The 18,381-nt window shown below is 37.9% G+C and overlaps 1 protein-coding gene across 5 annotated transcripts in view; it reads right to left on the bottom strand.

The window, feature by feature from the left end:
* Window positions 1-18,381, bottom strand: part of fam13b (family with sequence similarity 13 member B) — a 60,512-nt gene that overhangs the window by 16,274 nt on the left and 25,857 nt on the right. For all 5 annotated transcript variants that reach the window (XM_015373269.1, XM_015373270.1, XM_015373271.1 and 2 more), the window contains exons 7-8: window positions 11,186-11,310; window positions 450-494 (exon numbers count right to left, since the gene is read on the bottom strand). In XM_015373269.1, coding sequence (XP_015228755.1) covers window positions 450-494; window positions 11,186-11,310 — 170 coding nt within the window. The remainder of the gene's footprint in view (window positions 1-449; window positions 495-11,185; window positions 11,311-18,381) is intronic.

The following is an 18,381-nucleotide window of genomic DNA, read 5'->3' as shown; positions in this document are numbered from 1 at the left end:
TACAAATATTTCATCTTTAGCTTGTGTTCAGTAAACTTAAGTAAAGGCTTTTTCCATTCTGTTCCAGTACCATCAATTGAAGAATCTGTCTGACGGTCATGTGATTTAATCTCCCTGAGGCACCAAAAGCAAAAGCTGTTCAAAATGCTTTAGTTATGCTTAGCAATCAAACACCAGGCCGACTCCTTATCTATTCTTTTCAAACATGTGTTTTCTTCTGGAAATCCGCTCAGCTAAAAGCTGCCAGGCCGTCTGCCTTTTTCCATTTGGTCTGTTAAAGAGATGGTTCAATACCACAATGTATATAACACTATAGATCCCTCCTCATCACACAGAAGCCTACTGGCTTGAGTCCTAAAGAGTGTGTGCATTCTTTAAATCTCAGAAACTTAGCATTGCATCGGGACACTGTGTGCAATAATGTGTGAGCAAATAAAGAGTGGCCTTACTCAGCAGAGTCAGCAGGCAGGATGGACATGGGGGAGAGGTGGGAGCTGCAGAGAAGAAACAGACAGAGGGTTAGAATGTTATGTTCACCTCGACTCCATCTTCATGCTAAAGGACAACCTTGGATGGAAAGCATCAAAACGTGGAGGAGCAAGAATCATTGATAAATCTGGGAAATAATTACAATCCAGTTTAAAAATAAACTCAAGTCAGGCGGCTCTTGGACTAACGGAGGGAAGATGGACTGCCACGCATGGACTGTAATAGGTGTACTGCTTGCTCTGGGTGTATTTAGGCTACAGAGTTCTGATGGATCCACTCATCCCATAAAAGAGTGCGTGTTGAGCTGCAGTTGCTCCTCGGAAAGCTGGGATGTGTGCGTTTGTGTGTGAGGTGGTCAGACTGAGTTTAGAAAAATAACCGCTAACCTTATTCAACCTTAGGGGGCGTGACTCTAAGACAGGAACACAGACAGCAGCAAGAAGTGTTCAGATGAATCAATGAGCTCTGAATTATTAAACGACAGATAACAGCATCACTTCATCTCATCCCTAAACCGCCTTTCATATAAATTTATATTGGTTTTACTAAAACCTTTTTTTTCTTGCATCTTTCATAAACTCGTCTTCGTGATTCAAACCACTGCAGCCTCCTTCTTCTATTTTCTGTGTAATCTCCGCTCCTTTTATTCCTGCAGACTGTGAACAGAACCATCCCCATTCTCTCTGCATGATGTAACCTGACTAAGCGTGGCACAGATATTTTGTTTGTTTATCCTCCAGTTCTTTCATGACTAGACTGGGTTTCCATCAAGTAAACCTGCCGTCTCCTCTCTCTTCCTGTTGATCAACATGCTGAGCTGTCCTTTGAACAGAAATGCAGCCTGGAGACTCCCCGCAGCACCAGCTGTCCCTTCCATGTGCTTCGAAGCATGGACGTACCCTCAGGGTCTGGATCTCTAACAATAGATCGCCTTCAGGATGTTACATAATTGCCATGGGCTCTTAGTAGGGGTGATAAGATCTAATCTTACACCATCATTCCCCTGTGAATTTTGGAAAAAGGCTGTTTCTGCCTTTTTGCGCCTCCCTGAGCAGCAAACATCACAGCCAGCCGCCTCGTTTTAGAATTATGCAACACAGAGACATGAGAGGCCCGTTTGCTGTAGAGGAGACAGAGGGGCCAATCAAATCACTTAGAAATGGTTTCAAAGATTAAGATGAAGAAAAAAAAGAAAACGGCTTCCTTTTACTTATTAGGCAATGATCCTTTGCACTTGTTGTATGCCACTAAAGTAAAGAGCTCTGTGTTACTACAGGTTTATTAAGCAGTCTGGCTCTAAAATCAGTAACGATTCTTTTAAAATACTTTACTAACCATTCATTTTAGGTAATTGGTTTAATTTCTTTTTATTTTACTGTTGTGTACAGAATAATGTTTTAAAGCTCTATTTTAATACAGTTGGACTGAAATGGTACGACCTGTGAAACACTTAAATTCAAACTTAACACTGATAAATGGAACAAGCAATTTATCTAGTAACAGGACTGTAGGAGCTTAGCCACGGTCTGTGCTGATGTTACAATGGATGAATCCTTGGAATAATTTTCTCTCAATCGGCTCCAACCTGGAATCTTTAGGATACGCCCTGATAAATGCATAAAAACACGATTCAAAACGTCTGTAAAAAAAAAAAAAAAAAAAAAAAAAAAAAGCTGAGTCATTGCTTTCTTCAGTAACATGTAGGGTGAAAAAACAGTTTCCTTTTCCTGATAGAAAGTAGAATAATTGTTGTGAAAGAGCAGCCTTAGTGAGAGTCTGAGTATGGCAGCAGGAAGTTTGATTTGGGATTCTGTGGAAGTGCTGACTGTTCAGCTTTGGCTGGAAGGGAACAGACTGCAGCAGACTACGCAGTCACCCAAACACACCAGAACCCAGAGGACCAGGCTCACTGCTCCCATTCGCTACACAATTCCAATGTAAATATGTTCGCTCTTAATAAAAACAAGCATATGGAGATTTCTTTTTGAGCTTTAGCCCAAAATTTATTATCAACATTTTTAATCCTACAATCAGGCTTGGTTAGCCTGTCTGATCATCCCAACCACATCTCTTCACCTTTATTGACAAGTTCCAACACAAGGCTATTTTGGCTCGGACTATGCTTAACTAAATGTTCATTTTTCCCTTTTCATCCTAACCTGGAGGTGAGAAACCAAAAATCACCTGCACAATTAAGTCATCAACAATGCTTACCTTTTAATAAATATTTGAAAACCATAAGGTTTGTGCCAAGAAACAGAGAAACCTGTTTGTTTGGTTCGATCTTGTGTAAAATAAATAAAGTTCTAACCATCATATCCTTGTTTGGACACCAGTTTCCATCCTGAAAATGTAAGATAATCTCTCCTGAAATATATCTTCCTATGAGGTTCTAGCTTTTTATTTTTAGGAAGATTTTAAATGTTTGTTTTTTTACTCAGTAAAATACCAAAAGCTTAGGAATTTATTCACTAAAGGCTTTTCTAGAATAAGGTGAATTTGATCAATTTAAATGATTTAACAAACAGTCTGCTGCTTGACTTATCATTAGGATTGCATAACATTGAGCTAACTGTTGAGTGAAGAACACAAACAATCAAACAAGCTATTTTTTTTCCTTCTTTTCTTTACTAGCTCACCCTTTCTTTTCAGAATCAACCAACTTTTAGCTTTCCCTCTGAGGAAACTAAGCAACACTGACGGCATGATCCAACTTCCAACCACATACTTGTTTCAGACTCATTCATTCATTCATTCATTCATTCATTCATTCATTCATTCATTCATTCATTCATCCATCCATCCATACATCCATCCTTTTCTTCCAGCCAGACTTCATAGGTTACATAAAGCTGATGTTTACCTCTGCAGCAGAATATCACAGGCCATCCTCATGGTTCCAGCTGTGTTTTCTCTCTGTCTGATCTGCCCTATTTAATGCCAGCACCGGGTCCACCCTGTAGGTGTGTCAGAGTCTAGGCTTGGCTTGTGTGTCTGGTTCTGGAAGTTTCTGTCTCCTTTTTTCAGATCTTCAGCCTCAAGAGTGCTGACCAGTTGGGGCAAAGGTGATAAAAGTCCATAAGAATGTCAATTTCTATTCTTTTAAACATCCAGCAAAGATTAGAGCTTCAGTTTCAGTTAAATTTGACCCTCTCTCTGTCTCTCTCTCTGTGGCAGTCGGGGACTTGCTCCACCTCCAGCAGGAGCAGCATCTAGCTTCGTAGCTCAGTGTGCCTAAACTCTGAGCTCCTTCTCCTTCGATATGTGGCTGGGTTGTCGGCAGTTATCCCAGCTGAGCACTTTGAAGCGTCAGAACAAGCAGCAGAGTCAGAACATCAACTGGGAGCATTATGTGATGTCCTCCAAAGCCGTCCTTGTGCTGCCTTAGTGTGTGTGGGAGCGAGTCAGGTCGCTTCACTCTGCACTCTGGAAGCGCTGCAGTAAACAGCCAGCGCTCTGCTCAAATATATGAGCTTCTGATGTAACCATGCAACAACCTCAGCAGGACCAATGGGATGGGAGAGGCTGGAGTCAGGAGCCAATCGTAGTGAGAGAAGGAGCAGTGTGGGCCAGTTTGGGAGGGGGGAGGTCATCTCATCAAAGAGGAGTATAAACTCTGCAGTTAATGCAGTGGCCCACTGGGCCTCTAACACACAAAATACACATTACAACACAACCAAACACACCTTATCTGCTGGGTCATCTTCCTGAGTTTTTGGGGTAACTGCTTATCAAAATATTAAGAGATTTAGCAAATAACAGGCCATCCAGGGACACAGGCAGTAACAACAAGAGAAGATTACTGGAACAAAGGGAGGAAGGAAGACGATGATATAAACAGAAAAATCTCTCTGTTTGGTAAATATGACGGGCAGCCGGCTCTGCTGTTCTAGATTTCTATTGCCTTTATTTTTAGAGTTGTTTTGTTTTAGCTGGGAGTCGTCGCTGAGTCACTTTTAACTCTGATTCATCTAAACATAAAAACTTTGCCCCAAACGGCAAAACTACTTTTAAAAACAGCCATATTTCACATTTACAGCATGTAATTAAAAAAAACAATAAAAATACTTTTTTTTTTTTTTTAGATTAATGGGCAAACTCCACAACAACAAAACACTAACCTTACTAATTATCTACTAAGAAACCACTGTGTGATCAGAAAGAATAAAAAATAAGGTTGATTCCAGCTGTGAGTAAACACAAAGCTCTATTGAACGTACCTACTATTACAGGTGGTCTGTATTAACATTATTTAGTTAGAAAAAGTTTAATGTGCTTAAAACAGGAAGAGTTGAAACTCATAACATGTTAAAACAGACTGACATGAGGTAAGATGTGTGTATGTGTGAGCACAGATATGAGTCTAAACATCTGATTAAACCTTTATGTTCATAAAGTTTTTTGCCTGTCATCTCATCATTACCATCAGAGGCCAAGCCCCTTTAAAACCAATTATCTCACAGGGGGTCCGAACCCAAACCCGCTTATTGAATTGAAACATTACCAACCCTAATACCCTCCTTCACTAAGACCTTTTGTAACAAACATTCCTCATCACTGAAACTTTTCTCCATGCAGACAGTCCTGGAAGTGCAGGACAGTTCTGATAAATGAAAGGAGACCAGCATAAAAACACAGAACCACCTGCAGACTGCAGCTACACGGTTCTGTCCAGAACTATGCCAACAGATATAAAATAAATTGCACTATTTCAGAGAAATTCCTAAGGAAACTGTGTCATTTTCAAATGACTGACGTTGACAGAAATATTTTTTTGTCAAAGTCATTGAATATTGACCAATGTTTCATGTGATTTAGCCAAAAATCTCAATTAAATCTGCAGTATTTGTTTGGCTCCAGAGTGTCGTCGTTTGAGAGGCCTCCAATGTTTTTTTGTCCCAGACTCCATTGTTGTCTGGAAAAGTTCTTACTTCTAATTCACATGTGTGGTTCTGCATGCTAGCTGAAGCTCTTTTCCATTTCTGTGTTAGCAAGCCCACTTAAAGTACATTAAGGCCACTTAAAGGGCAGAATGAAAATCTTATATTTATGTAGCAACACAAATAGCTATGCAACTTAAAAATTGCATTTCTTTTTTAATTGTAATCACAAATGTAATTGTCAAGACCTATTCATAAACTAACTATGCATAAACCGACAACATTTTATTGACATCATTAAACTGGTCTAAGATATGTGCCAATAATTTGAAGGCCGGTTCTTGAAGCAAATAGTCCTTTTTCTGCCTCCGTTTACATGACAAAATGACAACAAATGTCATATATGTCTCTACTTAAACAAAACAGAAGAATTTATCCAACAATCAAGCAAAATATAATAAATGGACAGCAAATGGAGTAGTGATATATTCCACGTTACCTTATAGGCATAGTAGAGGACTTTCAAGAATTTTTGAAAATCCCGCCCTCTCCCCTTTAAAAAAGATTGCACATGCATAGCTCTGTACTGCTCCTGACAGGGAACGTCTATTAAACGCTTGCAAGAGCATGAATGGGCCCATTTCTCCTCGTGCACGCTCTGTTTAAAAGTTGTTTCCTTCCCTCATACAAGCTTAATTTCCAAAAGAAGATTTTCAATTTTTCCTCTATGTCAAAATCACCATCGGTAAATGAAAATGTGGATGAGCACGTAGTACGGCCTTACATAAAGATATTGCCAGAATGATTGACAATTCATCATACACATCATATTAAATAAACGAAATAACAAAAGTTGCTCTATGACATATTTTAAGTTTAATAAGGCAGCATTACCAAAATGTGCAGATACTCTATAAAGAATCCAATTCTAAATTTCATTTAAAAAAAATGATTTTTCCCAAAAACAAAAATTTGTTTGAGTTTCAGGTCACCAGTTTGTAAACTAAGATCATCATACTTCTCTCCAGAGGTGCTTTAAAAATGTGTGAGTTATCAGACAGTCTAAAAAGGACATCTAAATTAGAACTGTGGGTGAGAACAGATAGTTCCAGTCGGGAAGTGGTGCTATCTGGGTCAGATAGGGTATCGTGTAACACTCTGTGTCTGATGCTGGCAGCCGGGCATCCACATGATTAAGGAGGGAGGGACAGAGGGGGCATGAAATGAAAAACCTCTCTCTGGATGGTTGAACTGATTAGATAAACTCTTTACAGAAGCATTAAAATTACTCTGCCAAGTTACAGAGCTTAGCATTAAACTGGGCTGCTTAAGGTTAAGAAAATCCTTCAGTGATTGTTTTATTAAGTGTCATTATAAGGGGTTTTCGTTGTTTAAAATAAAGAGAAATGATCAGATCACATAAAGGTTACAGAGTCTGGTTTCAAACCCCAGAGGAAAACAAAGTATAATGGGATAAACTGGGTCAAAACCACAGAAGCTCACAGCTGTACCGACCTATAAACTTCATGTGTGTCCATGTATGAGATCATGAAGGCATATCATATCCAAAGGTTATCTTTGACCTCGAAAGAATAAACATTAACCTTTGATTTGTACATCTCTTAAAGTTAAAAGGAAAAACATGTCCGACTGATGATCAAATCTCTTTCAAGCTTCTCACTAGAAAAAACAATTCCTGAAGATTAGAATGACTGCTAATTCAGTACTGTGGTACATAAAGAGGGATTAAATATCTTTTTCATAGATGGTGGCACCATATAAAGCTAGATATCTGTCCCTTTTTTCAGGATGTCTAAAATAAGACCGTAATTCCTAACTTAAAAATCCTGTAAGCTAAAAAAATTAGTAAATACATAAAGTTTTCTTAGACCCACCTCAAGAGGTGAGACACACAATAAATGGTTGAGACTGTTTAGACAAGTGTTTATGCTTTTATAGTACTGATAAGGTGCTCTCTGCGGGCGGTAAAAGTAAATGCATCCAGAACATGAGCGAGGCATCCCTAAGTGTCTGTCCTCTGTTTATTTTTGGGCCATGCACGTGCTGCAAAGGGATGGCTTCTTCCGGGGTAATACAGGCCATTAAACATTCACCCACATTAAAATAATCTTAGATGAAAAACCTTTACGAGCTACAAGATGGGTTTTCTGCCTCATGAGATCGTCTGCATGAGTACATCCGTAGATTAGGCCATAAAGTTTCTACTAGTGAGGAACGGCAAGCAGAAGTAGAAGCAGAGCTTTTCTTTCTTCAAGGATGAAACTGATGACAAGTTTTCAATAAAGAGCTAAAATTCTATTGTCTAGAATGACCTTGTACTCTGACAAATTCTTCTTTTGGATTTTCACTCAGACTGCAAATCAATAGATTGATCCTGATAAGCGATCCTCATTTCCCTCACAGATCTGTCTGCATTCTAATCCCTCATTTCCTTTATTAATTCATCCATTCCTTCTGCTCCAACTCCCTGCAGGAAGCAATGTCTGTTGCTCCAGGACATTGGTGAGTCCACAGATATTTCAGTGAACTCACCAAGTAGACTTTCCACAGAGAGTAACACCTAACGGCTGGGTCATGGAGAAGGATATTATATATAGACATGGAGGAGGAAAGGCTCAGAGTCTCTAATGTGTGTATTAGCTGTCAGATGCTATTAAGAGAGCGGTGCAGGCGTCAGAGGGCAGCCTCTCCTGTCTGTCACACAGTAGAAAAACATGTTGAGAAACAGGAACCCAACTTCATCTGCTTTGTAGGCACAAGCTGAAGGTCACCCACACAGTGATAAATTCAGAAAATTCATGCCTACAACTGCTTAAAATATACACTGCAAAAAAAAAAAAAAAAAAAAAAGCCAGGTGAATAGTATTCAATTTCTAATTAACATTTTTATTTATTTTTTCAAAAAAGTTCTAGCTTCCCTTTTGTTAGATGCTGTTCTGAGTTCGGAAACAGATCTATACTGTTCGGAGCTATTTACATGCTGCAGACTGTGCATCATAACTGACTCACTGACGCTCTTTAGTTTTACGCTCAGCTCTCTTTCAGTTCTGGGAACTTCTCAGGATCACATTTATTTCCATCTGACTGCAGCTCATTTTTTATTGACTGATGAAAGTCAACATTCCAGTGGGGAACCTGCTGGCAGAAGGAGCATCTGAACTGCTGAGTTCTTTTTCCAAGGGGAAACTCATCTGCTCGCTTAATTAGACAAAAGTTGGTGTTTATCTTTTCTTGGCAGGACGTGCAGAAAAGTGTCATATTTTTTCCATCTGCTTTTAAACCTAATAATCTGTAATCTAATAATTACAGTAATCTAATAATAACATGTTTTTGATAATAAAAGGTAGGACTTATAAAAATATACTGCTTTAAATACAAAAATAACTCAATGAACAATACTTTATTTGTTAAGTCAAGATATTATTATTATTGCCTTAGACATCAAACAAGATTTGTTTGATGTCTAAGGCATTTCTAAACCACAACAGTAATGGAGCATTGTTCCATTTACAAAGCCTGGTGTTATAGACTGTTGTCTTTACAAAAATAGCTGTAATCCCCAAACCTGAGAGGGGACTTTGGAAGGTCAGCAGGATAAAGGCACAATGTCTGTTTTAGCCAGCAGGTTGTTTATAGCAAATATTAAGCAAAACAATCATTAAAAACGGTTTTCCAAGCTTTATCGAATTTACATGGTTCCCTGAATGTGAAACGAAACCATCAGCTACATCTGCTTATTCTACAGAGGGTTTTGGAGGCTGGATTACTGACCTGATCCCCTTGGAAAGCAGCAGGGGGAACCTTGATTACTCAGAGAAAGGCTTACTAGCGTGGTGAGAGCAGACTACAAAAACAGCAGGGATAAAAGTGGAGCCTGTCATTTTAGAAAGTGACAGTTTAACTAAGACATCTTAGTCTCTCCAACAGCGTGATACAAATTTATGTGGTGAGGAAATGTCCTGTGTTGTCTGTTCTATTACAGATATTGGGTTTAATTGATCACCACTGCAGTGGTTTAAAGGAACATTAAGGCTTTTAGTCAGAGGCATTTTATATTGAAATGCAAAATTTTTGTCGTGTCCATCAGGAATACATTACAAACTGGTGAAAAAACATTAATGTCACACAGACTGCCCTTTTAATTTAGGATCAGTTTCAACATTTCAGTGGTGTTTATATTTTCAATCAGCTGTGACCACAGAGGTGTTTTGGGAAGACAGTGGCAAAGGATGCAGGAGTTCGCACTGCAACCAGAAGATCGTTTGTATCCCAGTGTCATTCGTCGCAATCATTCTGTCTTTAGGTAAGACACTTGTGTTTAGAGTTGTATCCAAATACTCAAATTACTATTAATTGTAGAATAATGTCTCATAAAATGTAATTTTTTTTATATCTGATTAATTGAAATAGCTTTCAGTTTTGTATTGTTACCGCCATACACGAGAAGGGGCTGCTCTTTACTTTTAAACAGCCTTACTGGTTTTTGCAAGAGAAGAAATGCCCAAGCGGACACATGTAAGCTGGAAAATAAAAATAGAAAAAATCATGCACTAATTGAAAGTCCCGCATGCGATTATTTACACCATTTAATGGCAGCAAAGATGCAAAACACAGTTCATGCGTATCTGACTGTACATTTAAACACTTCAAAAACTACTTCAATTGTCACATAAAGGGCTGTGCTATGGGGGAGCAGTGGTTAGCGTACACGACCCATGCACAGAGGCCTTTATCCTCAATGCAGCCGACCCGGGTTCGAATCCGACCAGTGGTTCTTTGCCGTATTTCTCTTCCACTCTTTTGTACCCCCTTTCCTGACAGCCTACTGTCCAAAAGAGGAGCCATTAGTACCGTAAAAACGCAAAAAAAGTAATTAAAAAAATATAATTTAAAAAATTGTTACGTAAATATTTTGTTAAGACTGTTGACCAAGAGTGGATAGGCAGCGAAGCCATCAACTTCTTACCTCGTCTTTTAATGACAGTTTTACATCTCTGTTCATTGAAAATCATAAATTTGTTTACTCTCTTTTTATTCTGCAACTTAATATCTCCCTGTTAGGTTATATCTGATATAAATATGTTGAGTTTAATAGCTTGTAATAAAAAATATTTTCTTTATGCAGTCACTATTTATTACAGCTGGTACAATAGATCGATAAAATATAATCCTGTGCAATTTTATTTAACTCAGCATATTGTAAAAAAAAAAAAAAAAATGTTAAACCCTTCATGCTAAAGAGAGATCTTACAGATAAAAGGGAAAAGTCGGATAAATAAAAAAAAAAGTCCGCTTATCAATTAATTGTTAGTTGATTGAAAGGAATAATTATTTTTATATTAATAAACAAATTAATAATTTACATTCTAGTACTGATGGTGTTCAGAAGGCCTGCTGGTGCCTGTGTACGCCAGCCTCACTTCTGTCAGTGTTCCTAAGGGCAACGGTGGATATGGACCGTGCCACCATGTGTGTAAATGCATAAATGATCTGATGTAGTCCAGGAGTCCCTTTTGACTTGAAAAGGTACAGCCCATTTAACATTTCTTTTAGCTTTGTAAACTTATATCGCTGAGGACTGCTGAACAAACACTAGCCCTCATTTAGTAAAATATGTAGTTAACATGTCATCTACTTCTAAGTTCCTCAAAGGAGCAAAGTATTCAAATAACAAAAGTAATGTTTGATTGTTTTTTGAGAAATAATGACTTTGATAAAAGCTAAAAAATTAAGACATAGGAAGGAAGATCATCAGCAACATTAACTAGATTAGTTGAACCCTTGAGGTGACTCACCTGGCTGTGGGGTCGTCAGAGTGTGTGTGTGTGGGTGAGTCGGAGGCAGCGGGTCCTTCCTCCCCGTCCTGCGGCAGTTCTTCACATTCTGCCTCGCACTTATCATCATCACAGAGCTCTGTAATCTGAACACAAAAAATATGGACTATGAGAATTTAGGACAGGGAGCCCAAAAGAAATGAGAGGAAAATAATAAGGAAAGAACTTGTGATACGACTGCAAAAAAAGAAGAGACAGTGTGAAATAAAACAATTCCCTTTAGTTGAAGTCAAAAAATTCAGATGGATGTTTAACTCTTTTGGTTGAGCAATGAAAAAAAACGATTTGAAAAAGATCAGCGACTCCACAAACAGTATTTACATGACAAAACCCTCTGGAAGAGTTCCCTTCAACAGAATGCAATCTTTCCTCCCTTTTTATTGTATTTTTACATGTATTTTTTTTTTAAAGCAATAACAAAAAGACTTATTAACACAAAAACTGTACTTTTGTAAGGGAGGACAGATATGATTTAGTTTGATCTATTAGACCTGTAAATATAGATTGGTCTCATGTAACAAACAGAGCAACACTAGATAGAGATGCACTAAATCAGGAGTCATTTTAGAAGGACAGCTGATATGGAGTAAGGAGGAGGTAAAGCCCGAGGTGATGACAGCAGGCTTCTCTTATGTCTCATTTTCAAGATGACTTAGCAATGTACTCCAGCGAGGAAATCATATCTAAGTGTTTCTAAATGGCTCTACAACAACACACTTAACCACTATTCATCCTTACAAACATATTTACCACTTGTATGACCAACCTCTAACCTGGTCGGATTATGTTAAGTTACACCAACACTATTTAGGTTTTTCTCTTTGGGTTCTACACCCTCAGACTGTTCATTAATATGTTTATAACTAGTTGAAGAACTACTTGGACAACACATGTCTAACCTTTTGGAACCGAAGGCCCAAGGACAGATTGAGGATGTGATTATGAATTTATCCCGTGCCCGATGGAAAAAGAGATGAAGGATAGGAGAAGGGGGTTTAACTTGTTGACAGAATAATCTGATAATTATGCCGACAGCTGAGAGCAACAACCTAACAAAGATCTGAGGTGTACTTAAATCCAGGAACAAGGACTTCTCTGTTTATGTTGGGATGGAGTATTTAAATATCAACTACAATCATCTGCTGAATCAAGGTGCTGCAGAACCATGTTGGGTTTCTAATAAAATTTGGTTTTAAGACCAGAGTCAGTTTACTCCAAACCAAGAAGAAAAGTTTAAAGGTTAAACTGGGCACATTAGAATGTTTGTCCAATGCATTTCTCTCCTTCACAACAACTGCTCCATCTGCTGCTGTCACCATGTTGTTGCTATGGAAACAGCTCTGTTTTAAAAGCTCCGATTGGCTGTCTTGGAATCCTTGCATCATCACATGTGCAGATCAGGGAGGATGACTCATAAAAGTGAGAATGAGGCTGTGTGTGTAAGTGCATAAAGATCCCCTCTGTTTGGGTAGTTTCTGTATTAATACATTAGCATGCAAATAAAAGCTGCTCTGTGGATCTGAGACCCATTTTATTAAGTTATTAAAGTGCAGTTACAGCACTTTAATAATGCACATCTGCCAGGTTTTCATTCGCTCATGTAAGAACAGATTCCAGCTTTTCATCTCTGAGCTCTAGGTGATGTGCAGACCATAAAACCACAACTCAACACTCCAAAGATGTTTTGCATTTTGTCCAGGCTGTTCAGATTTCTATGAACTACAGCGCTTAAAACAAAAAATAACCTTCATTTAACTCTTTTACATGCAACATACTTTAAAGGGGTTTTGTGTGAATGATCGAAACAAAGACGATTATATACCATAAGAAGACCAATTTTTTAAAGTTATTGAATAACAATCTGATAAATATGGCATACATTTTTAATCAGTCACCTTCATTCATTAGAATGAAGGTGACTGATTAGACAACCAGCAGCATCATGATGACCAGCAGAGAGGGCAAGGAGAACGTTCTGATTCAGCTTAAAGCAGGGTTAGACTCTAGCTTTAAACGTCTCCCAGAGCTCTGTTCAGTGCATGATCCGACCAACTACAGACCTACCAAAACATGGACGTGTCAGACTTTTTTTTTTTTTTAAACGACTAGCAACCATTTCCTGTCTTGTTGGAGACTCTTTTTACAAAACATGCACCGATAGATCTGAGATTAGCATAAACTTGGAAGTTTCTTCCAGACTGCATTTTTTCCAGGATTTCCATGGTTTTTCCGGCTTCTTGCGGAAGAAACTTGACAGGTCAAATTTACTGAAAAGTTTTGATGAGTATTTTGCCTTAAGGCCCAAATCCAGTAATAACCTTGAAGCAGGTTTCAGTATCTATTAACCAGGGTAGTTTGGAGGCATAAATAGCAGAGGAAATGAAAGAAAACGAAAGTAGGTTGGCATAATCCGAGTATACAAGAAAGTGTTTGCCTACCATTTAAAGGCTATTAGTAAAGTATCACTTCTGTATTAAATATGTTATTCCCTGATTTGTATCACATATATTTAATAAATTAGATAAATTCTTAATTTATTTCACAGTGTATATTGTCCTAAAGATTTTTTTTATGCAGCCTTGTGGATATAGTGAGTTGACTTTTGAGTAGAACTATCCCAGTTCTCCAAAATATGATCCAATTCCAGGACTTTGTTCCAGTTTCTTCTGGAAGAAATGGAAGAAAAAAAAAAAAAAACATTTCTTCCAGTTTCTTCCACCTGTCCAGAAGACACCGGTTTCTTCTAGAAGAAACTCAACCATGGTTCAGTTTCTTCAGCGAGTGGCGAGTGAGCGAGTTCCTCCCTTCTCTAAAATGCTGCAGCCCGTTTCTGCAGTCAGAGGTAGAGGAGCAATGCTAATCTGTTTCTCCATTGAACATGGAGCCACATACATATAAACCTTCCACTGATCTCTCAAGAAATATGAAATATTACCCAGGTTGAATTCCATTAAGAAATTGTTCTATTTGAGAAGAATGTACCTTTCAGCAGGAAATTAGAGATGCTATGAGACTGTAAGTTCAACCAGATCCAAATACTACTGAGAATCTGGTGAAAAGAGTTGAAAACTAATGTCAGCTGATTTCAGGCTGCAGATGATCAAAGCTACTGGAGACGAACCCCAAAACATCTGCAGCCAAACGTGGGTCTATAGAGTTCTAACTCAGGAAAGGTCCGAATAAAAATACATGCCATCATTTTCCTTCCCCTTGAACCTAACCTTTTCTCTCTAACATTTATGTTAACTTTAGAAAATAATTCTGACTTTAAATGAGGGGGTTGGAGGGTACATTAACATAAAAAATAGCCAAGTTATTCATTAAAAACATGAAAGAAGAATAAATGAGCCTAACCTTGGATCAGCAGCATCATATTCCATCAAGGCTGCCGTCCTGGTCAGTGAACTGGAAAAATGACTCTTTAAATAGAATGATGCCCTTGTTTTTATGCATTAGCATGAAGCGGTTGATATAATAAACAATGAAACCCGGTTGTATAATCGCTCTATGGGCTATAGCTGCTTGTTCAGTTGGCATAAACTGACTTATGAGAGTGATGGCAGCTGTGCTGAGTAAGTCATTAGAAAGCCTTTGAGGTGACGTAACAACAGTGGAGGATAAAGGCAGTTAAATCCCTCGTCAGGATGACCTTGCAAGTTCATTCATGCGGATGAAAATATTATCCCCTTACTTAAGATTCTGGGAAATTTTAATTACATTGACTCTGAAATCAGGTTAAAAACAGACCCTGAAGTTTGTTATGTGTGGAGATTTTAGATCCTAAATACCAGGATTTATGTCCAGATTTTACACACAAGAAGCTGTCTGTACAGTTTGTGCCTGCCGGAGTGGGAAAAAAAAGGCAAGTCAGAGAACACTGTGGAACAAAAGGTCAGAATCTTGGCCCATGTTTGGTAGGACGGTCCAAAGTTGCAGGATGGAACAAGAAGAAAATCGGCGAGCAGCACTGACATCATTAACTTGGTTACTGAAGCGACTGTGGGCCAAGAACAGAGAACAATAGGAGCCGGATGATACAGACACTACCAAGTCAAACAACAGTCCTCAGGGCCTTTTTGCATGGCTGATTTAACCCTTTGTTAGACTGGAAAACAGCTAAAAAAGTTTAGACATTATTGTGAAGAATAAACCAATTGTTTATCAACAGCAGGTCTTTTAGTCTGACACAGACAGAATTTCTTTATTTGTTGATGACGTGAAGAAGCTGAACTTTTCTGTAATTCATTAAGGTGAGCTGGGTCATTAGATGGTATGAGATCCACAAAGGATGATAAACCTGTGTAAATATTCTACAGTTTTACTATATCCCAATATAAAATTCACTACTTCAGATCAAAATGGATAAGATAATCAGCCTGCTTTTAATTAGGAGGAATTATTCCTAATGGTGTTTAGAGAATAGACAAATCCTAAAATAAAAAAAATAAAATAGAGAACATATTGAAATGATTGCTATGTGCATTTTCTCATGAAACACACGCACACAAAAAAACATTAATATTGGTCCAGTTTTACTTACAGTACTGATAAACTATAATGACGGACATCAACCAATACTGATGTTAATGCTGAAATATTGTGAATCTCTAGAGTTAAGGAACATCTGGTCAGTGCATCGGGTCACAAACTGTATTTTCTTTCACAGAAAAGCTGAACCTTTAATTCTCCATTTAAATAAATCACCCTACAATGCAAAGCTTTGATGTTGTAGAATCCATTACATATTCTGGCTAGTTATAAAAAATATATATAAAAAATTCACAGGAAAGTTGAGGTCAAAATACAAAAGCTTTTGGTTTCATCTAACCTGAAATGGAAACTAATATGGTTATTTTTTAACGTTTGGAAGATTTTTTATACTAGTATTATCTTCCATAAAATATAAATAAATTAAAAAAAATCAAAAAACAATCAACAAACCTCAGAACATCTATGCCATTTGATAACTCTGAACATGGGTGTGTGTGTGGGAGATGGTCCCGTTCATGATATTTTGTTTGTGCAGAGAACAAGCCCCAGTGCAGTCTCACGCAGTCATGAAGCCTGTAGTTGCATTATGTCATCAAAAGCTTATTTCTTCCTCTCTCTTGGTCTCTGAGCTCTCTGGACGTTTCTCTCTCCACCTTCCTAACCATTTCCTCTCCCCCTCCTCTTCCAAACCACCTACTTTTTTGCCCTGTCTTACATAAGACACGTGGATCAGCGAACAGAAATATGCATTCAGATCTCTCTTCTATTCAATGAATACTCCAGAAAAAAAGAAACTGAATCAAAAAATAGTATATTATAAATTGAAAAAAGTGAAATTAAATTATTTATACTCTCATTTCGGGTAAATGAGAGTATATATACTATGTACAACTCAAAAAAGGGAAGCTGTCTAGTAGTCATTCTCTTAGAGAAATAAAGACACAAAAACAAAACATGGACAGCAGCAAATTTAAGGGGATTATGGAGGCTGTATGCATGGAGATAGTCTGCAGTAGGTCCAAATTTCTATTTTAGAAGTCCCTTCTTATTGGTATGTTTCTGATTTTTTTTCTTCATTTTATTAACTGTGGGCCAAATCATTAATATTAACAGAGATAAAATTCTTGATACACATATCTGAGTGGATTTAATGAACTATGAAATCCACGGCCTGAACTAAATTACTAAATAAGTTAACTGATAGTTTTCAGATATCCTGTGTTTCACCAATAAAGACTTATACTGAAAAAGCCAGAGATTTTAAGGATCACGGCTTTCTTCCTTAGAAGAAGGAAAATTGCTACAGATTAATTTTAGGGGATTAAGACCATGGCGAAGGCACCAAGCAAGAAGAAAGCTCTGGTTGATATCCAGGCTAAATGTTAAAAACAATCCAAAAGGAGAAAAACAAGGCTAACTTCTTGGAAAGGTCCCACACCACACATAGGTAAAGAAGGCATCTTTTGTTTTCTATCATGCTTATCCAATGACTCATCATACTTTCGCTTCCTCAGGTTTTTTTTTATAGGTTTCCTGAAGTGTTGAACATCATTCTGCTCAATGTGGCAGAAGGAAGGCCTATTTCAATAAACCGTGATTTTATTTTTGTTTCGGGATATCATAAAAGGAGAGTAGAAAAAAAGCTGTAAAGTTAAAGGTTAGCTATGCATGTAGAAAGCAGGAGTCGGTTAATGGACAACTGGCTTCCTTTAAGTGTAGAGCAGGTGAGGCAGGGTGTGGCAAGGCTACGCTCTGCTGCAAGGACTTTCTGATGTTTTCATCATGTGTTTGTTCCACAGCATGAGAGAGATCCCACTGATGTTAATGTCACATCTGCTGTCGGTGTTTGCTAACTCTGATGGAAGTCCATTAGACAGACTGATCTGTTCCCAGGTAAGAGATTTAATTCCTGTAAATGTGTACGATAAACAGCCTTCACTGGAGTCAAAACAAGGAAAACAGTAATTGTAGTTATTCTTTTAAGGCTGAGCTTTTACTGTGCCAAGTTACTGATTAATGAAAGTAGGACCTGGTCCAAGGATACTGAACATCCCTGCTGAGTATAAACCAATTCAGTTAATTTGTGGTACCTTTTTTAAGCCCCCAGAGGCCGATCGCCCCTAAATCCAACAAACTCACAACAGTGCTGCATACTAAGTGCCTTCAATGATCAAAATTAAACTTTCTGGTTAAGCATTTGTGTTAAACTATTAATAAAAAGAGCAGCTCGTATAAAAGGAGTTCTGTTACTTTTAACTGAGACTATTTATGTACGGAAGATTTGAATTGATTTATTAACCCTATAGGAGTCAAATACAGCATTCCTCTTTTTTAAGAACACAAGAAAATGTTTGGAAGTCACTAATCATCTTTATCGTTAGGTAAGGAATGCAGAAAATAGATTTGGGAGTGAGGACATATCTAATTAAATACTTTTCTGTTTTTTCAGTCTGTAATGCACTTCCATATCACAGCCGTCTAAGATCTGTCTTCATTGCCCCATTTCCATGCAGCAAGAAGCTCCCCGGTTTGAACCCCTGCCTCAGATATTTCTGCACCGAGTTTCTCTGATGAGCGACCATGTGGTTCTCTTGGGACTCCAGCTTTCTCCCAGTCTAAAACATGACCATTAGTTTAACTACCTTCAGTAAATTCCTCTTAGGTAT

Source organism: Cyprinodon variegatus, unplaced genomic scaffold (assembly GCF_000732505.1).
Source record: "Cyprinodon variegatus isolate N-32 unplaced genomic scaffold, C_variegatus-1.0 Scaffold84, whole genome shotgun sequence".
Classification (NCBI taxonomy): Eukaryota; Metazoa; Chordata; class Actinopteri; order Cyprinodontiformes; family Cyprinodontidae; genus Cyprinodon; species Cyprinodon variegatus.
The sequence above is the reverse complement of the archived record's forward strand: the minus strand, read 5'-3'. Positions and strand labels throughout refer to the sequence as shown.